Source organism: Nannospalax galili, unplaced genomic scaffold, assembly GCF_000622305.1.
Source record: "Nannospalax galili isolate Female #2095 unplaced genomic scaffold, S.galili_v1.0 scaffold321, whole genome shotgun sequence".
NCBI lineage: Eukaryota > Metazoa > Chordata > Mammalia > Rodentia > Spalacidae > Nannospalax > Nannospalax galili.
Window position 1 is genome coordinate 3,449,471 of NW_008345972.1, and position 22,052 is coordinate 3,471,522.

The 22,052-nt window shown below is 43.4% G+C and overlaps 1 protein-coding gene across 1 annotated transcript in view; it reads left to right on the plus strand.

The window, feature by feature from the left end:
* Snap29 (synaptosome associated protein 29) overlaps positions 1–10,994 on the plus strand; it is a 45,735-nt gene extending 34,741 nt beyond the window's left edge. The window contains exons 3-5 of the mRNA XM_008842239.2: positions 3,585–3,670; positions 6,810–6,908; positions 10,690–10,994. Coding sequence (XP_008840461.1) covers positions 3,585–3,670; positions 6,810–6,908; positions 10,690–10,847 — 343 coding nt within the window. The 3' untranslated portion in view covers positions 10,848–10,994. The remainder of the gene's footprint in view (positions 1–3,584; positions 3,671–6,809; positions 6,909–10,689) is intronic.
* The last annotated feature ends 11,058 nt before the right edge of the window (positions 10,995–22,052 follow it).

Consider the following 22,052-nt stretch of genomic DNA (forward strand, 5'->3'; position numbering starts at 1 on the left):
CAAAAAAAGTATGTGGGGTGTGTGTGTGTGTGTGTGTGTGTGTGTTCATGTGTGTGCACATGTGCATGCTAGTGTGTACTTGTGTATGGGTATACATGTAGAGGCCAGATATCTATATCAGTGTCTTTCTCAATTGCTTCTCCACCTTATTTTTTGAGATAGAGTATCTTGTTGAACCTGGAGCTCACTGATTGACTAGTCTAGCTAACCGGTAAACTCCAGGGATCCACCTGTCTCAACCCCACCCCACCCTCCCCCACCTCCAGTGCTGGGGTTACAGTTGCTTGCACCAATGAATCTGGGTTTTTTTGTTTGCTTGTTTGTTTATTTTCTTTTGTTTTGTTTTGTCTTTTTTTGAGACAGGGTCTCCCTGTAGCCCCAGTTGTGCTGGAACTCACTATGTAGACCAGGCTGGCCTTGAACTCACAGAGATCCACCTGTCTCTGCCTCCCAAGTGTTGGGATTAAAGGCATGAGCCACCATGCCCGGTGAACCTGGGGTTTGTTTTTTTTTTTAAATTTTTTAATTTATTTTTATTTTATGTGTGTGTCATGCCTGATATGTACAAGTACCCCGGTGTCCTGCAGCATATGTGGAAGACAGAAGAGGGCATCAGATCCCCTGGAACTGGAATTACAGATGGTTGTAAGCCACCATGTGGGTACTGGGATTTGAACCCTGTCTCCTCCAAGAACAGTCAGTTCTGCTGAGCCTTCTCTTCAGCCTCACCTGGCTTTTTATGTAGGTGCTGGGGTATCCACACTCAGGCCCTGGTTCTTGTGCAACAGGCACTTTACAAACTGAGCCATCTCCCCAAAACCATCTCCCTAATTTGGGAAATGATATTTTTAAAATTTTCTTTTGATTTATTTATTTTTATTTTATATCTATGTGTGTTTTGCCTATTTTTACCAAATGCACCATGTGCGTGCAGTGCCCATGGAGACCAGAAGAGGGCATCAGTTCTGTTAAAGACGATCATTGTGCCGGGCCTGGTGGTGTATTACTTTAATCCCAGGATTTAGGAGGCAGAGGCAGGCGGATCTATGTGAGTTCAAGGCCAGCCTGATCTCCATAGTGAATCCAGGCCAGCTGTGGCTACAGAAGGACCCTGTCTCAAAAAAGACCATCATTGTTAGCTGTGATGTGGGTGCTGAAGACTGAACTGGAGTCCTCTGCAGGAGCTGGATTAAGTGTTCTTAACCCCTGAGCCATTTCTCCAGCCCCTAGAAATGAAATTCTTAATGAGGTTTAAAAGGTAAATTTCTAGCCAGATTATGGTGGTGCACACTTGTAATCCTAGCACTTGAGTTAGTGAGTTGGAGACTAGCCTGGGTCATAGAGCGAGACCCTGTCTCAAAAAAGTAACAAAAGAGGACTGAAGAGATAGCTCAATGGTTAAGAGCACTTATTGCTCTTGCAAAGGACCCAGGTTGTTCCCAGCTCCTATACCAGATGGCTCATAGCCACCTATAACTCCAGTTCTGGGGGAACCTATACACATGTGCAGACACAGATACAGACACACATAAATTAAAAAAGAAGTCGTAACTTTAAAACAAACAAACAAAAAAAAAAAACAAAAAAAAAACAGGGCTTCATATAGGCCAAACAGGCCTTAAACTCTTGATTCTCTTGCCTCTGCTCTCTGCCTGCTGGCATCACAGGTATGCACCACCACCAAAGCCCAGCTTCCCTTTTTTTTTTTTTTTTATTTTGGTTGCTTTATTATTTTTATATGTTTATGTGTATAAGTTTGTACCATGTGCATGCAAGAGCCTAAAAGTGAATGGTTGTTAGCTGCCATGTTCTTAACTGATGAGCCACCTCTTAGCCTTGAGACTTTGTTTTTTAAACTAAATTACTAAGTTGACATTCAGTCCAATGCAAGTGGTCATATGTGAAAGCCATTCATTGCTTATGGCTATAAAAAAAGTGACCATTTTTTGTTTGTTTCGTCGTTGTTTTGGGGTCTTGGGGTTTTTTTTCTTTTTGTATTTTGTTTTTTAATTTATTTTTATTTTATGTGTATGAATGTTATGCCTGCATGTAAATAAGTTCACCTGTGTCGTGCAATGCCCAAGGAGGACAGGGGAGGCCGTCAGATCCTCTGAACTGGAGTTACAGGCAGTTGTTAGCCACCAAGTTGGTGCTGGGATTCAAACCCAGGTGTTCCACAAGAGCAGCCAGGACTTTTAACCACTGAGCCATCTCTCCAGTCCTGTTTTTTGTTTTATGTTTTTTTTGGGGGGGGGCGGGGGAGGTTGGTCCTTTTGAGATAGGGTCTCCCTGTAGCCCCAGCTAGCCTAGAACTCACTATGTAGACCAGGCTATGTAGACTTCGAACTCACAGAGATCTGCCTGTGCTGAAATTAAAGGCATGCACCACCATACCTGGCGTGATGTAGTCCCAACTGGCCTGGAACTCTCTATGTAGACCAGGCTGGCCTTGAACTCACAGAGATCCGCCTGCCTCTGCCTCCCAAATGCTGGGATTAAAGGCATGTACCACCAAGCCTGGCCTGTTTTTTTGTTTTTTTGAGACAGGATCTCACTATGTAGCCCTGACTGGCCTGAAACTCCCTATGTGATCAAGACTGGCCTTGCATTCACAGAAATATGGCTGGCTCTGCCTCCCAAGTACTGGGATTAAAGGCATGCACTATGACACCAAGCAAGTGATAGATTTTTATATTCTATATATATAATCACAATAAAATATAGTGAGACCAGATTAGATGGTACAAGCCTTTAATCCCATTCCTTGGGAAGTAAAGGCAGGAAGATCAGGAGTTCGAGGTCATCTTCAGCATGTGGAAACTACATATTGAAGTTGAGGCTAGCCTGGGATAAATAAGCCAAAACAACAACAAAAACTTGTTTCAAAAAATAGTGAACTGGGGGTATGGTAACACACACCTTTAATCCCAGCAATGGGGAGGCAGAGGCAAGTGGATCACTGAAATCAAGGCCAGCCTGATTTATATAGCAAGTCTAGGCCAACTGGAGCTACAGGGAAACCCTGTTCCAAAAAACAACAACAACAACAAAAAATAAGTGAGGAAAATAGGTAAGTTTTGATTCATAGGTCATAATTCACTGATCTTTCATCTCAGGCACCCACTTGGTTTCATACTTTTCATCCAACCACCTGGTTCTGAATGAGGTCTTCCTCAGCTGACTATGTACCCAATACTGTTACCTGGAGGATTCCCAGGAATTCAACATAGGGAAGCTTTTAAAAAAAAATACTGTATTTATTATTTTTATTTTATGTGTATGAGTGTATTGCCTGCATGTAGATAAGTGCACCCATGTCGTAAAATGCCTGCGGAGGACAGAAGAGGCCATCGGATCCCCTGGAACTGGAATTATGGACAGTTGTTAACTTCCATGTAGGTGCTGGGATTCAAACCCAGGTCTTCTGCAAGAACAACTAGTGTTCTTAATGGCTAAGCCATCTCTCCAGCCCCATAGGAAAGCATTTGATGCTGAGTACACACACTGATGCACGCATACACACACACACCCCAACATGTGATACTCTCCTGTGTTTTTCTTTTAACGTTTCTTTTTATCTAAAGATTGAAAGAAGCCATAAATACAAGTAAAGATCAGGAAGCAAAGTACCAGGCCAGCCACCCAAACCTCAGAAGGCTGGATGATGTAGGTGAGTAGAGATTACAGGGGAGGCTCTGGGTTTGATCTTGAAGTACCAGTTTGGGGACAGCCACCTCTCTACAGTGATGGACAGGGGCTCCAGCAGTTGGCATCCCACACACTGGGTGAAGCCATCAGGACCTAGCACATTCATGGGAAAACAGATGTATATTGCAGTGGGGTTCCTCCCTCTCTCCACCATGGAGTATGGATGAAGGAAGTGGTGACCTACATCCCATTGAACATGAACCCTCCCTCTGTTAGTAAAAGCTGCTGTAGCTCTGAGCAATTCTAGCAGTAAAAAAGGTAACTGTAAAGCTGGGTATCGGGGCACATGAGAGGTAGAGGCAAGAGAATCAGGAGTTTAAAGCCAGCCTTGAGCTGGGAATGATGGTGCACACCTTTAATCCCAGAACTCAGGAAGCAAAGGCAGGTGATCTCTGTGACTGTGAGTTCCAAGCCAGTCAGAGTTACGTAGTGAGACCCTATGTCAAAAGAGGGGCGGGGGCCAGGGGGGAGGTTAGCCTTAGCTGCATATTGAGTTTGAGGCCAGCCTGGGCTATATGAGACTCTACTTCAGCAATAACAAAATACAATCCCTGTTGTAAGTAAAGGAATGGTCCCTAGAGGTGTTCACTTTCTAACCCCAGGGTTCATGAATATGTTATAGACAAAAGAAGAATTATGCTTGTGGGTGATCAACTGATCTCTTCAGATAGGAGAATTTATTCTGGGTTATCAGATTGAACCCAATATCATCATCTCATGGGTCTTTCTCAAAATTGAAAAGTAAGCCAGGCATAGTGGCACATGATGCCTATAACCCCAGCACTCAGGAAGCTGAAGCCAGAAACTTGTGAGGTTGAGACCCTTCTAGACTACATAGCAAGACAGTCTCAGTAAACAAAACAAAAAATGGCCAGACATAGTACAACAACTCTAATCCCCAAATTTGGGAGGTAAAGGTCTGAGGATCAGTTTAAGGCCATGTTCTGTTACCTAGAGAGTTCAAGGTCAGCTTGAGATACATGAGACCATCTTAGAGAAGACAACTGAAAATTAAAATGATGTGAAAAACTAAGAGTGGCTGGGAAACAAAACAAAACCAAAAAATCATAGCCCACCTTGGTGGCATACACTGGTAATCTAAGCACCTGGAAGACAAGGCAGGAGGGCCAGGAGTTCAAGGCTATCTTTAGCTACATAATAAGTTTGAGGCCAGCCTGGGCTACATGAGGCCCTGTCTCCAAAAATAATAACATCCTACAGAAGCCAGTGTGGTGGCACACGCCATTAATTCCAGGGAGGCAAAAGCAGAAGGCTCTCTCTGAGTTTAAGGCCAGCCTGATCTACAAAGCGAGTTCCAGGCCAGCTGGGGCTATAGGGAGACCCTGTCTCAAAAAGACCAAAAATAAATAACATCATGCTGTACTGACTGAACATATACAAGATTTAAATTCTTGCCATTAATCACTAAATAATACAATGACCATTTACATTGCATTTATTTTGCATTAGGTATTATAAGTGATGCAGAGATTATTTAAAGTATACAAGTGGATGTGCTTAGGTTATATGTTATATAAGGAACTTGGGCATCCCCAGCTTTCAGTATCCCAGGAGGATCTTGGAAGAAATCATGCACAGATAGTATGGATAAGTGAATACTAAGCCTAAAAAGAGATATTTCCCCCAAAGAGATAAATCAATAGCTAGGTATGGTGGCTTACATCTGTAATCCCACCACTTGGGAGACTGAGGCAGGAAGATTATCATGAATTCAAGGCCAGACTGGAAGTGTGAGACCTTGTCTCAGAGAAAATTTTAAAAAGCTGGAAATGGTGGCACATACCTCTAATTCCAACACTTTGGAGATGGGGACAGAAGGATGAGGAATTCAAGGCTACCTCTTCAACTATTTATCAAGTTGAAGGCCAGCCTAAAGTTCACAAGACCCTATTTGGTGGGGGGAAAGGGAGCGGTATGAATTGACAAGACTTTTCTCTGCATATTTAGAAACTGAAGTTCAAGGAAAATTTGGAGGGGGGGCACACATTATTTTACATTTCTTTTTTGCTTGTTTAAATGAAAAAACAGCATAAAAATAAATTTCCAACAGAACAAAAAACATCCATAATCTGAGATTCTTGTATCATAACTCTGTTTCTTTTCTTTCTGTGAAACAGCCTTACTGTGTAGTTCAGGCTGGCCTTGAACTCATGGTCCTCCTACCTTAGCCTCCCAAGTGCTGAGATTTCAGCTGTGCACCCCTACACCTGCCAACATCTTTCACTTTTGTTTTGTTTTTCACTTTTGTTTTGTATGGTTTGATTTGATTTTTTTTGAGACAGGGTCTCGTGTAGCCCAGGCTGGCCTCAGATTAATTCATTAATCATGGATGACCTTGAACTTCATCCTCTTGCTCTCATGTGCTAAGATTATAGGTATGTGCTACCACATGTGGTTTAACAAGTTTGATTTTTAAACCTTGCCTCTGCCAAGCACTGTACTGTGTGCCTGTAGTCCCAGTTACTCAAGGGATTGCTTGAGCCCAGGAGTTTGAGGTCACCCTGTGCAATATAGCAAGACCTAGTCTCAAAAAAAAAAAAACCCTAAGAAGGTGAGAGGGGTTGGTAGGTTATCTCTATAATAGAGTGCTTGCGTCTCGTGCACAGGCTCTGGATTCAGTTCTCAGCATCAAAAAAAAAGAAGAAAACAACCTGCCTCCCAGAGCTGGCCTATGAGTCTGTAGTTTTGCATTGATAGTCCCTCAGCTGTATTATTCCTTATATGTATCATTCCAGATCTAACTGGGTGACCTGTAATTGAGGGTCTTTGATCTGCCTAGAGCTAAGGGACCAGCTGGAACTCTGATCTGTCCCCCATGGGTGTGTCCCTCCAGCCTATGAACCTTCTCCATTCCATTCCTATCCTCTGTAGAGCCTCAGAACTAGTCACCTTCTTCCTTCCAGCCTTTTTTCAGATTAAGATCAATGTCACAGTTACTGGGAGAATGCTTTCCTAGTACAAGTGATTCCCTGGGTAGATCGCTAGGACTTGGAAAGAGAAGAAGAAAAGATCAGTTTCATGGAGCAGCATTTCTAGGAAAGTCAGTTAACCATTCTTCTGGTGTTTCTTTCTAAATTTAGACCCCATCCCCAGAGGGCCTGATTCTGCTGTGAGTACTGAGGCTTACCCAAAGAATCCAAACCTTCGAGCCTATCACCAGAAGATCAACAGCAACCTAGGTAAGTCTAGAGCTTCAGCAGCCTCCACATGTGCCTGTCCTCCCACAGCTCATGTTGAGCCCAGCCAGGCACCAGAGCAGCCATTTCATTGCTCACTCACTGTCTATCACTCCCTGTACCATCATGTCCATCTCACTGCCTCACTCAGGAATCTGTCTACTTCTTGCCATTTCCTGCTTTCAGTCCAGCCAAACTGTCCCCACTGCTTTTGTGAATTCTGACCACAGCAGACTTAGGTGTCCCTGGGATCTAAGCACATCCTGGAAGTAGCCATTTGTTCCATCCCTCCTACATGGCCACATGGAGCCACAGGGGTTCTTCCTCTGCAGAACATGGTGCCCCTGAGGGTTATGGGTGGGGTGGGGTGGTCATAAAAGAACTCTGCCAAGCATATAGGAAGGGCCTGGCCTGGTAAGAATTAGCACTCATGTTTGTACATTGTACATCCTAGCACTCAGAAGGTAAACACAGGAAGATCAGGAGTTCAAGACCATGTTCAGTGTCTTCATAGCAAGTTCAAGACCAACCTGGGCTATGTGAGACCCTATCACAAAAAAAAAAAAAAAAAAAACCAGTCATGATGGCTCATATCTGTTATCTTAGCACTCAGCAGAAGTGGGGTTGTCACAAGTTCCAGACTAGCCTTATACAGGTAAGTAGTTCCGGGCCAGCCAGTGCTATATGGGGAGACCCTGTTTCAACACCTTCCCAACAAAAAGTCCAGAAGTCAGGTAATGTTCTTCAGAAACTTCTAAATGCCTGATGCATGCAGAGCATAGGCTCAGGACCCCCCTCAGGCTCTCATCGTCACTGTAGACTCCTGCATCCTACAGGCCTGGGGATACCTGTTCCTTCATCCTTGTGTCTCCATCGTCCTGGAATGGATTTCCTCCCTGCTCTGCAGGCCTGCCCTATCTCATGCCACAAGTCACACTTCATTGTAGCCACCTCCTACAGACACTCAGCACTCTAAAATTTCTGCAGAACTGTCCATCCATTTGTGATCCTCCATTTAGCCATTCTCCAGGGCACAAGATTTTTACTGTCTTCCTGATAAGACCTTAATTCTGGGAAGAGCACATGAATGTTTCCATCTTTTTACCACTCCATTCACAAGGCCTAGTAATAGTGTTTTTTTCTTTGAGGGGAGGGGGTTACAGTGTTGGGAATGTCACCCAGGGCCTCATGCTTGCTAAGCAAGTGCTCCACCATTGAGCTACCATCCCCAGTACAGTGACATTTTGTTTGTTTGTTTTGGTTTTTAGACAGTGTCTCCCTGTAGTCCCAGCTAACCTGGAACTTGCTGTGTAGACCAGACTGGCCTTGAACTCACAGAGATCCACTTGCCTCTGTCTCCTGAGTGCTGGGATTAAAGGTGTATACCTCCACACCTGGCCAGTGTGTAACTATTTTTTTAATTAATTTATGTATTTTTACTGTATGTTTATGAGTGTTTTGCCCTGCGTGTATGTTTGTGCACCATGTGCCTACAGTGCCCCAGGAGTCTAGAATAGGGTATCAGATCCCCTAGAATTGAAGTTACATATACTTGTGAACTGCCATGTAAGTACTGGAACCAAACCCAGGTCCTCTGCAAAAATAGCAAGCGCACTTAACTGCTGAACCATCTCTCCAGTCCCCAGGGAATATTCTTTGAATGAAGAAAGAGCTCAGTTATTTGAAGTCCAAGTGGAGTGGCATGTTCAGACAATGGGATTTGACTAATGGGCTTTGAGTTTATTCAAAGCTGGGTCTGGGCATGCCATCTCCTCTTACCTCCCCAGAGCGACCTAGGTTGCTCATCAGTCTCCTCGCCTATGTTACAAGCTGACAGAGTGAGACAAATGCTCTAACAGTATCCAGTAGGAGGTTCAACTGAAACCCACGCAGGTGCATGTTGATTGCCACGCACAGGCTTCTTCTCCAGTGGGCTCTCTCTCAGTTCACCCAAGGTGGTGCCCACTCCAGCAGCCCCAAGTTTCTTCTCCTTTTCTTGTCTTCCTCCCTCCTCCATTTCCTTCCTTCCTTCCTTCCTTCCTTTCTTTCTTTCTTTCTTTCTTCCTTTCCTTTCTTTTCTTTTCTTCCTTTCCTTTCTTTTCTTTTCTTTCTTTCTGGGACAGGGTCTCCCCATAGCCCTAGCTGGCCTGGAACTTGCTATGTAGACCAGGCTGGCCTTGAACTTATAGAGATCGCCTGCCTTTTCCTCCCAAGTGCTGGGATTAAAGGTGTGTGCCACCAGGCCTGGTTCTCATATCCCTTCTTTTGTGGATTACTTGCTAGCATGTCTATAATCTTTTTGTCTGTTTTTGTTTAGTTTGGTTTGGTATATAGCAAACCAAAATAAACGAGTAAATAAGCAAGTGAAAGTGGATGGATGGATAGATGGCAAAACATCAACTCAGGTGCTCAAAACATCCAGCAGAAATCGACTAGGGAAGCCCCTTTTGAGGCATCAGCTGGCATTCCCCATAGAGAGAGTCCCAGACAAAGCAGAATGTCCCCTCAGGTGAGGCTTCCAAGTAAAAAAACAAATAGCAATAGATAGAGATAACATCAAATCAGGTGCTGACAGCATCCAGCAGAAACTGACAGGGGAAGAGGGTTGAGGAGATGGCTCAGCAGTTAAGAGTGCTTACTGTTCTTCCAAAGGACCAGAGTTTGGTTCTAAGCACCCACATGGTGCCTAACAACCATCCCTAACTCCAGTTCCAGGGAATCTGACACCCTCTTTTGGCCTCTGCAGGCGTACTTACATACATGTAAGCAAAACACACATAAAATAAAGGAAAAAGAAACTAACTGGGGAAGTTGAGGCAACTGAAGTTTCCAATTGAGCTCTCCAGGGATGAACTTCCCATGGCTCAACTTCCCATCGCAGGCACTTGTATAAGCACTAATAACAGCCAGGCGTGGTCCAGCACACCTTTAATCCAGGCAAGTTCCAGGCCAACTGGGGCTACAGGGAGACCCTGTCTCAAAGGAAAAAAAAAAAAAGTAACATCTGTTGGAAATAGTTTATCTTCTATCTTTTCTCGAGAACACAATATTTTTACTCTTGGACTATTTTGTTGGTTTCTCCTCCCTGTCACAGAGGAGGGCCAGCCCATCCCCAGACAAGAGTTCTGAGAAAACACTTGACAGACATACTTGATATCCACATACCATTGAGAGGACCCCACTTTAAGAGACAACTTCTCAGTGAGCTCAAATAATACATGACAGTTTACTAATATATGTACGTGACATCTGTAATGTACATGACCAGCAAGTCCCAGTGATTCTCCTGTCTCTTCCCTTCCAACTCCCCCAGTGCTGGGTTCCTGGCGCTCATGGCCACTTTTACATGAGTACTAGGAATCTGAACTCAGGTCCTCATGCTTGCTCAGAAGCATTCCTACCCACTGAGACATTCCTACCCACTGAGACAGCACGTACATTGCTGTTTTATCTCAGCCGTGTTGTTTTCCTGTCCTTACTGTCCCCAAAACCAGGAATCTTCCTGAGGAATGGGCAACCACACGGGTTTTGTTTTCCAGGAAACACAAGATCACAGGTTCCAGTTACCTCAGGAAGCCTGGACAGTGACATCTACATAAGCACATAGCAGATTTTCTCTCCACTTTCTTGTACTTTGGAAAATGTAACCAAGACCTTAAGTATAACCTCTTAGAAGAGGACTCAGCAATCCAGTTGCTGCTGAGCACCTGGGAGGAGCAGGAAGCATTTCTAGGTATAGTGACTGCCTTTGCTCAGCCCTGCCTTTCATTTCCTTCTCTCACAGATGAGCTGTCCATGGGATTGGGCCGTCTGAAGGACATAGCCTTAGGGATGCAAACAGAAATTGAGGAGCAGGATGACATTCTTGACCGGCTAACAACCAAAGTGGACAAGTTAGATATCAATATAAAAAGCACAGAAAAAAAAGTTCGGCAAGTCTAAAGATTAAGAAGGAATTATACTCTATTGTGATGAAAGATTCAAAAGTTTCTTTTGCACTCCCAAGAAATTTCATTTAATATGTAGTATGTAATTTAACAAGTGTTTGCAAATGTGTACCATAAGAAATTTTTGCTCCAAAGAAAAAAAATGCGTGTTCCACTTTTTTGTAAGACCAACACCTCTCTGAAAGTTCTTTGAGTTGTATGCTGAGTGTTTAGTCTGAACTCAGCAGACTAACTGTGAATACCTTGAGCTTTGGAACATCATGGTGGAAGGAGAAGAAAACACCGTATTTTTCATTTTTGTGAGTTTATGGAAAGATGTGGGAAGAATTTCTATCCTGCAACTACCACCCTCTATTTCCCCATGTGTTGTGTTTCTCACTCCAGGGCCTTACTGTGAGTTCAGATATGAAGGGACCCTGGGTTTGTAGGAGAAGGGAAAATCTTTCCACATCTTTATATAGCAGTCCTCGTGGATGCTTGTTTGTACGCACACACACACTGAGCACATTGTGACTCTCTCCTCCCCCTGAAAAGGATCTGTATTAGATCCAGAAATGAAATGTGTTGCCTGCTTTGCCCTTTTGTTGACATGTCAGCTCTTCCCCTCCTATCCTCTGTCCTTGTCCTTCATTTTAATAGAAGGACTCAGACACAAGTGTGCAGCAAGTTGGATGAGCCCTTCTTCCCACCCATGCTTATCTCATACTTTACATCTCTAGTAGGGAACAGGTTTTTCTCCATTGACTCAAGGCCAAGTAATTGGCTAATGGGGCATTCCTGTGGAATTGGTGGGCATGGAGTATCACAGAGGGGGATAAGCAAGAACCTCTCTCCACTGAGCCCTCTGCTCTCTGGGAGTTCCAAAGACAATGTGGTTATGTGGAGCCTGGAGTCGCCTCACCCATCCAGGACTCATACCCACTTCCTGTGCTTCTTGCAAGGTGATACCTAGTTTTAGGACTCAGATTCCACAAATGATCCGACCTTTGATAAAAGGATTTGACCAAGAAAAAAAGCCAGATACCATTTTATCTAGCTAAGCTTTTTCCTTCCATTTTCCAAAAGTAAATATTCAGAAAGATAAATTAAAATTGATTTCTACAAGATTTGTGTTGGTACTCCCAACAAAATCATTGAAGCCACAAAGCTTTTGACTATTTTTAAATCAAATTAAGACATTTTGAAGATGATGAGAGGGACTGCTTTTAGTAATAAGGTATGTCAGAAATTTTAAACTACCAGTGCCTTCTTTCCTTAAAATGGGGCACCACCCAGTGGGTTGTGTGCCGTTTTAGGATGCTTCCTTCAGAGTCTGCAGCCTATGAATAGTCTCTTAAAATAATGCAAGCAGAAAACAGGGCTGGGGTGTAGTTTTGTGCTCGAGTACCTACCTACCATGCTCAAGGCCCTAGATTTGCTCTCCAACACTAAGAAAAGAGAGAAAATAGCATAATAGCATTATGACTATTCACGGAACAATTTGTAAAAGTTCCTGTCATATAGTTTTCAAGCTTACTAAAAACATAGCCACTGTAGACAAGAGGGTTTTGTGATCTTCACCTACCCCTGATATGAGTAATTAAATTAAATTAGCATGGTACAGGCCTGTAATCTCAGAACTGGGGAGGATTGCCACAAGATTAAGGCCAGCTTGATCGACATAGCAAATTCCAAGCCAGCCAGTGCTTCACCATGAGACTCTGACAAACAAAAAAGTAATCAGATTAGGCATTTGCTTATCAGATAAGATCAGCATCATTATTCTCTTGATAACAAGTAAAAGGAAATTTTAAAAAAATTTAATTTAATAGCCACATGATTAGAAGAAGCATTTCATTACAGCTTTAACATATTCAGTAACACATTCCAGAACAAGGATACATCTCTTTCAAAGGTGGCTGTAAATTTTTAGGTTCACAGTTGAATTAATACTGTCATACAATATTGAACTCAGTATAAACCCTGTAAGACAAAATTGAATGAGTTTTTACCCTTTAAAGAAGATTTCCATTTCATTTTAAGATATGCTGTTTCCTACATTTTTAATGCTACTAACACTTACATGTTTGCACATGTGTCTAATGTAACCTCCAGTCCAAAGAAAATTGTTAAGAGCTCAGGCTTTCATCACAAGGGCCAGGCATGGTGGTGCATGCCTTTAATCCCAGCACTTGGGGAGGCAGAGGCAGGTGACTCTCTGTGAGATAAAGGCCAGACTGGGATGGCCTCCATAGCAAGTTCCATGCCATCTGGGGCTTCACAGTGAGACCCTGTCTCATAACAATGACAACAACAAAAGGCATGTGAGCAGAATGCAGAACAGGGCAGGGGTACAGCTTACCACACAGCACATGCCCCAAGTGTATGAAGCCCAGCACCATAGAAACATACAGACCAACCAATGTGTATTTCCACTCCTAATTATTTCCAGAATTTTCTCTGAAACCTTCTGTGTGTCTTAATAACTATTCCTCTTTACTCCATCAAGCATGGCCTTGTAGAAATTAGTCATTATACCTCAATTGTAAACTTTCTTTCGAAAAATTGAATACATGGGGCTGGAGAGATGGCTAAGATCACTGGCCATTCTTGCAGAAGACCCGGGTTCGAATCCCAGCACCTACATGGCAGCTAACAACCATCCGTAATTCCAGTTCCAGGGGATCCGATGGCCTCTTCTGTCCTCCACAGACATTGCACAACATGGATGCACTTACATACATGCAGGCAATACACTCATACATATAAAATAAAAATAATAAAGCGGGCGTGGTGGTGCACATCTGTAGTCCCAGCACTTGGGAGGCAGAGGCAGTCAAATCTCTGTGAGTTCAAGGCCAGCCTGGTCTACATAGTGAGATCCAGGACAGCTGGGGCTACAGGGAGACCCTGCTTCAAAAAGACAAATAATAATAATAATAATAAATAATAAATATTTTTAAAAATTGAGCACATTGAAATACCTTCCATTTCCATGACAGTGTTAGTAGCTCTACTGACTTGAAGCAGAGGGACATTTTATGTACTTTGTTGTGTTAGATGAAGGAGTCAATTGCTCTCTTTTCCCAAGTTTTTTTTAACCATATGTTCAGGAAGGGGAACTGTCCTCACCTTTTTAGAAGTCTGTCTTTCTCCAACCCATTAGAGACCCTCAACCATTTTGTCCTGCTCTTCAGACCCTCTTGCTACCTTTGGCTAAGGGGCTGTTTGTCCCTGCTCTGTTGGACACAGGCTGCTGCTTCCTCCTGGGTTTTTACAGCTCCCAAGAGAACAGAGGGCTGACTGGTGGCAGATGTTCCCTTATGAAGCAGGGTTGCTTGCATTTCACAGAAACAAAGGAAGACCCTAGGAGGCTCCATGATTTTGATCACATGATGATTGTGACTAAAATGAAAGCAACCTAAAGCCAGGCTTGGTGGCTGACACCTGGAATCCCAGCACTTGGAGGCTGAGGAAGGAGGGCTGCCATGAGTTCAAAGCTAGAGTGAAATCTTGTCTTGGAAAAATTTAGTTGGGGTGGAGAGAGAAAGGGGAGGAAGGGAGAGAGGGAAAGAAAGAATCACTCCAGCTCTCTGAACTAGACTCAATGTATGGCAAAAGTTGAAGCTGGCAGGGAGGTGGCAGGGTGAGTGGAGTGGCTTCAAGTTCCAGAGACCAATGAATTCATCCTTCTTGCGCATGAGGTCTGCAAGACAGATTCTGAGCAAACTGCCCTTGAAAAAATGACTAAATTTTATAAAAACATTAAGTCAGTTATATGCTAAATATACTACTAACTTGAAAAATAACTACATTCTCCTTTGGAGGAGACTTTCTAACATTTAGTAACTTGTAACAGCAGTGGAGTGACCTTATGGATTTTATTTTCTCATTCTATAGGAAAGGCCTGAATTTAATTCACATGGCAAGAAAAAATATAGCTGTGTATTTTAATTACTCTTTCTCTTCTTCCTGTAAACATGTAATTTTTAAGTATATACAATATCACTTTAGTAAAAATATTCCACTTTGCTTGCACAAGCCTTTTCTTCTGGTGTGTATGTGTGTGTGTGTTTGGGGGGTAAAGGGGGTGTGTATGTGTGGTTTGTGGGCGGGTGTGGGAGTGTATACACACATGTTTTAGGTCAGAGGTGAACCTCAGGTGTCATTCCTTGTGTACTAGCCACCATGTCTCTCACTGACCGAGTAGGCTGCCTGGCCAGCAAGCCCGGGAACCACCTGTCTCTGTAACCGCAGGGCTGGGATTGCAGACAAGCACACACTACCATTCTCAGCTTCACCACCATTCTTAGCTTTCTTACATTGATTCTGTGGCTCGTAGTCTGGTCCTCTTGCTTGCAAGCTCTTTACTAACTGAACTATCTCCCCAGCCCTCTGCAGGATTTTTTTTAGTTTTCTTTTTTTTCTTTTTTACGCTTATTCATTGTGTGTGTATGTGAGAGAGAGATCACACTTGCCATGCTGTACATGTGGAGGTCAGAGGACAGTTTGCAGTTGTTCTCTCCCAACATCATATTGGTTCCAAGTATTAAATTTGAGTCATCAGGTTTGGAGGCAAGTACCTTTACCTGCTGAACCATGTCACTGGCCCTTCTATAGCAGTGTTTTTCTTCCTTGTTTGTTTGTTTGTTCTGAGACAAGATTTCACTTTGTAGCCCTAGAACTTGCTATTTAGACTACGAATTCTCAGTGATCTGCTTGCCTCCCTCCACCACCTGAGTGCTGGGATTAAAGGCATGACCCACCATGCCTGGCATTCTGCAAGATTTTTGAAGTTTATGTTGATAAGCATCCTCAATGCCGATGAAGGAATGATGTGTACAAAGTGGCAAACCACCAGTGTGTATGATGGCACATTCCTATAGTTTTGGCAAGTGGGGGCAGAAAGATCAGGAGATTAAAGTCATCCCCAGCTACCATAGCAAGTTCTGAGCTACAGTCTGTTCTGACAGACTCTGAACAAAAAGCCTCTACTTAGTCCTTGCCAAATGAGCACTTTCAGTTACTATCTCAAAAAGACAACAAGAAAAAGAAAAAAGCAAACCAGGGCTGGAGAGATGACCCAGTGGTTAAGAGCACTGGCTGCTCTTACAGAGGACTTGAGTTTGGTTCCTAGCACCCACATGACAGCTAACAACCATCTGTAACTCCAGTTCTGGATCCAGGGAATCCAACACCCTCTTTTGACCTCTGTGGGCACTGCCTGCACATAGTGTACTTACATACATGCAGGCAAAAACACTCATACATGTACATTTTTAAAAAATTTTTTTGGTCTTTTTGAGACAGAGCCTCTCTGTAGCCCCAGTTGGTCTGGAACTCCCTATGTAGACCAGGCTTTGAACTCACAGAGATTAGCCTGCCTCTGCCTCCTGAGTGCTATCCCTCCTGAGGGATTAAAGGCAAGCAGCACCACACCGGCTTAAAATTTTTTTAAATTAAAGCTGGGTGTTGTGGCACACACCTGTAGTCCCAGAACTTGGGAGGCAGAGGCAGGCATATTTCTGTGAGTTCAAGGCCAGCCTGGTCTACATAGTGAGTTCTAGGCCAGCTGGGGCTACAGGGAGACCCTGTTTCAAAAAAAAAAAAATTAATTAAAACAAAAAAGCCAGTAATTGAAAGTGCTCATTTGGCAAGGGCTAAGTAGAGGCTTTTTGTTCAGAGTCTGTCAGAACAGCTTCTGTCCTCCATTCCTTCAGCTCAAAAGATGAGCATAGTCCATAAAATGTGAAGCTGCTTCTTAATCAAAACCATGTTACTGTCAAAACATTGGTGGAGGAACTCCTCCTCAGTGATTCTTCATCTCTTTGTTCCTCAAGTCCATATTTAGGATCTCTAAGCTGGGAGTAGCTCAGTGATTGAGACCATGTGTACTTAGTATACAAGACACTGCGTTCAATCCTCAGCACCACTCACTACCTCTGAAAACAAAAGAGTCAGAAACCTTCTAATGTCATCAAAGAACTTATCCAGCCTGTTACCAATGTCTTACCTTTGCAGTAAGACCAAAACCCAGCAAATTTCTGAATTTCTTTTATTTAAAAATTTTTTGTGTGTGTTTGTATGTTTGTATCTGTGTCTGTGTATGGGTATGTGCACATGAGTGCAGGTGCCCTCAGAGCCCAGAGGTGTTCGGATCCTCTTAAAGCTGGAGTTAAAGGCAGTTGTGATCTGCCATGTATAGGTACTGGGATGCTAACTCAGGTCCCCTGCAAGAGCAGTATGTGCTGTTAACTTTTGAGCCATCTCTCTAGCCCCTGAATTTCTTTTCCATTCCCTAGTTATCTGTCTCAGTAAATGCTCAAGATAAAATTTCTAGAGTTATCCATTTCAGTACACTTGCTGCTATAACTAAACACTACAGACTGGGTGATTTATAAAGTTCATGGCTCTAGAGGCTACAGATCCAAGACTGAAGGGCCACACTAAGAGGGCCAATTTCTGTGTGTGTACACATGTGAAAATGATGCCACAGCACACACGCACACATGTGTAAGTCATAGGACAACTTTCGGAAGTTGATTCTCTCTTTGTGGATCCCAGAGATTGAACTCAGGTAATCAGGTTTGGCGACAGGAGCTTTTACACACTGAGCCATCTTGCCAGCCCATGAGGGTCTTCTTACTTGGGGAACTTAAGACAGCAAACTTCTGTAAAGGGCAAAAGATTAAGTATTTCAAGCCCATAGGCTAAATGGTCTCTGTTGCACTACTCAACCCTCACTGTAGCCCAAAAGCAGCAAAAAACAATAGAAAATCAGAGTGGCTGTGTTCCAATAAAACATTATTTATGAACAAAACTTCTAAATTTTACACTTTTTTTTCCATCCAATAAAGTATCACTCAGTTCATAGAGGTAGAAAACAGGTGGCAGATCTTATCTGATTGGTGGATCACTGTCTGCTGCTCCATTTAGACTATTGAAGAGGTAGGCCTGTGGAAATGGGAAGGAAGGGTAACAGGCCACTGTTGTCTGCAGGTAATTCCCCTATGGGGCTCCTATATTCTCCACTGGATACATTGCAGCCTGCCAATAAAGAGAACAGGAAAGGCCACCTTGCTTCCACTATGCTGCCTCCCTCTTCATGTGTAACCACAGGTCTAGGAATTATTTCTGGATTCAAAAAACACCTATAGGGTAGGCCAGGACATTTTTATTTGTCAGTAAACTAGTTGTCCTTGTCCTACAAACACATTCGTTTTAGTGGATATGATCTTTGGGCATCATTATAAATAAGCAATGAGGGCTAAGGATGTAGCTCAGTTGGTAGCGTACTTGCCTAATATGCATGAAGTTCTGGGTTCAATCTCCAGCATCCCATAAAACTGGGTAAAGTGGTACATGCCTATAAACCCAGGATGTAAGAGGCTAAGGCAGGAGGACCAGAAGTTCAAGGTCATCCTTGGCTACACCTAGAGTTTGAGGCCAACCTTTGTTATATGAGACTTTTTCTAAAACAAAAGCCAATAAAAAAGGTCTCTCCCAGCACTTGGGAGACAGTGGCAGGCAAATTTCTGTGAGTTCAAGGCCAGCCTGGTCTACATAGTGAGATCTAGGTCACCTGGGGCTACAGGGAGACCCTGACTCAAAAAAAACCAAAAAAAAAAAAAAAAAAAAGGTCTCATGGAGCTGGAGGGATTGCTCAGCAATTAAGAGCACTTGCTCTTCCAGAGGGCTAGAATTTGGTGCCCAGTTCCCACACTCACAGCCACGTGTAACTCCAACTCCAAGGGATTCCAGTGCATCTACCCTCCTGAGGCACCTGCACTCACATGCACATACCCACACATATGACACACATTCATGTAATTAAAAATAATACAAATAGATCTTTAAAAAGAAAAATGGCCTCATGAGCCATACTGAAGAGTTGGAATACTGACCTTCAATGACAAGTGGGTATTTATGGAATCTAAGCAAAAGAACAATGTCAGATTTGGATTTTGAAAGGACTGTAAAGATAAATCACAGCACTATAAGAATAAAAATTTAAAAAAAAAAACTAGAAGCAACCTAATTAAGGAGATGATGGAGTTATGTTATACTGAAGCTATAAAAGACTTTCAAAGAGCATGTAGAACAGTGCTTGCAAAATTAACATCATGCTGATAAGTGCAAGACCCTGGGTGCAATCCCCAGCACAGAAAGGAAATTAACATTATAGGGAAAGAATGGATATAAAACTGATTGTGCCATATAATCTCAGTTTTGTGGGAAAGCAAACCAATATGTGAGATTTTTAAAAATCATGGGGCTGGCAAGATGGCTCAGCAGTTAAGAGCACTGACTGCTCTAGCTGAGGACCTGGGTTCTGTTCCCAGCACCCACGTGGTGGCTGACAGCTACCCATAACTCCAGTTCCAGGGGATCAGACTCTCTCTGACCTCCACAGGCACTGCACACATGCAAACATGCTGGCAAAACACTCATACACCTAATTTTTAAATGTATGAAAACTTTCAATGTCTTTCTGAAAAAACCAGGACAAGTTGTAAATAAGCTAAAGAGAAGATATTGGAAGTGGTTCAGGCAAGAACTGAAGAGTGCTTGGCTCTAAATGGGTCATCTCTATCACCCTCTCCAGGGCTCAGGGAACATTGTAGAAGAGGGGTGGAAAGAATGGAAGAGCTAGAGGATGGGAAGGTATGTTGCAAAAAGATGTCATCTGGACATGGTCAGATGCATGCATTCATAAACTCACTGCAGCTGTGGTTGCCCTCACAGACCTACCCAAGATTGAGCCTGTTGACCTTGTACCATGGAAAGAGGAAGGACTCTTTAGGCCCCACCCCTCCCCAAGGGATTATTGACAGTTGTGGTGGTGGGGGGATGGGCTGTCCCTTTCTCTGTGATGTAGCCATTAAAAGCTACCCATGCTCCAGTAAATAATCTCCCTTCCAAGCTCATGCAAGCAGCCCTAATTAAACACACACACACGCACACACATACACACCAGGAAAGGGAACTTGTTGGGAAGAAGGTTTCATCGTAAGAGGAAGTGGGGGGATGAGAGGATTATAGGGGGCAAAATTACTAAAATTCATTATATACATGTATGAAACTGTCAAATTTTAAAAAAGCTAAGCATGGTGGCACACACCTTTAATCTGAGCACTTTAATTCCAGCAGAGGCAGGCAGATTTCTGTAAGATTTAGGTCAGCCTGGGATGGTTAGAAATAGTGAGCTCCAGGCCACCTGGGGCTACATAGTGAGACCCTGTTTCAAAAGAACAAAAAAAAGGGGAGGGGCTGGAAAGATGGCTCAGCAGTTAAGAGCCCTGGCAGGTCTTGCAGAGGACCCAGGTTCGAATCCCAGCACCCACATGGTGGCTAACCACTTTCCTAACTCCAGTTGCAGGGGAGGGATCTGACAGTCTCCTGACCTCCATGGGCATTGCACAACACAGGTGCACTTAAAAAATGATAATTGTTTTTAAAAAGGACTGAAGAGAGTCCAAACTAGAGTGACCATGAAACAAGGAGAAGCAGTAGGGTCCAGAGAGCATTAGACTGGGCAGGTTTTAGTGATCAGCTTGCTATTGATGACTGATGAAGGAGCAGGAATTGGAGCGTGTGCTCAGGTTTCTGGACAAAGAGGTTTGTAATAGACTGTGTTTCATTTCTCTAAAGGAATATAAAACCTTGGTCCATTTTGGAGCTTGAGGTACAAGAAAGTAATAAATTAGATGCTGGACATGTTGAGTTTGAAGAGTTTTAGTCCATCCAAGTGCTGGACCAGTGTTATACACAAAACAGACCCAATCCCTGCCCTCACGTAACTTAGTCCTCTTCAGAGAAAAGACAATGAGACAAGTAAGAAAACTAAGAGAGGCCAGGTGTTGTGGCACACACCTTTAATGCCAGCACTCTGGAGGCAGAGGCAGGAGGATCTTTGGGAGTTCAAGGCCAGCCTGGTCTACATAGCAAGTTCCAGGCCAGCTGGGGCTACAGAGAGACCCTGTTTCAAAAAAAAAAAAAAAAAAAAAAAAAAACAAAAAAGAGGGGGGGGGGGGGGGGGGGAAGAAGGAAGGAAGGAAGGAAGGAAGGAAGGAAGGAGAAAAAGAAAGGAAAGAAGAAAGAAAAAGAAAACTAGTATGTTAATTTTGACCTTGTAGATCTGGGGTAAAGAGAGATGTGAGAGAACTTGAGGATTATCAAAATCAGATGGGTCATTAGAGATACTAGCCAGGCATGATGGCTCCCATCTGTAAACCCTGTGTGTGAGAGGTGAGGCAAAAAGGATTGCCAAAAGTTGGGAGCCAGAGTGGATTACATAGTGAGTTCCAGGCCAGTCTGGGCTAAAAGTGAAACGTCTGAAAAAAAAAAAAATATCCAGCTGGGCGTGGTAGTGCACACCTTTAATCCCAGCACTCAGGAGGCAGAGGCAGGCGGATCTCTGTGAGTTCAAGGCCAGCCTGGTCTACATAGTGAGTTCCAGGACAGCTGGGGCTACAGGGAGACCCTGTCTCAAAAAGACCAAAAAAATAAAAAATAAAGTAACCCCCAAAAAAGAGACATGGCAGAAGGAAGATTATTCACCTTTTACTTGTTAATTTATCCTGTTGCTGCTGCTGCCTCCTTCGGTGGTATCAGAACCAGGCTTCTATCACTGACTAACAGTGAGTGGTACTCCAGGAATCTTCCAGGTCACATTGAGACTGCTGAAGCACCCAGACTCAATGACTAAGCAGCTATTGGGTTCTTAGTCTCTCAGATGTTATTCAGCTTGTTAATATTTTGAAGTAAACTGATTACTGAATTTTGTAGGGGCTGGAGAGATGTCTCCATGGTTAAGAGCACTTGCTGCTCTTCCAGAGGACCTGAATTCAATTCCCAGCACCATGTAACTCCAGCTCCAGGAGATCTGGCAACATTCTTCTGGCCTCTGCAGGGACCTGCACTCACATGCACAAACCCACATACAAAACCAAAAATGGATACGTAATTTTTTTAAATTTTTTTTTTCCTTTTTGAGACAGGGTCTCCTTGTAGCCATGGCTGACTTGGATTTCCTATGTAGACCAGGCTGGCCTTAAACTCACAGAGATCCACCTGCTTCTACCTCCCAAGTGCTGGGACTAAAGGCATGCACCACCACTCCCAGCTTTAAAAATCTTGATTGTGAGGTTGGGGATTTAGCTCAGTGGTAGAGCACTTGCCTAGCAAGTGCAAGGCCCTGGGTTGTTCAGTCCTCAATTCT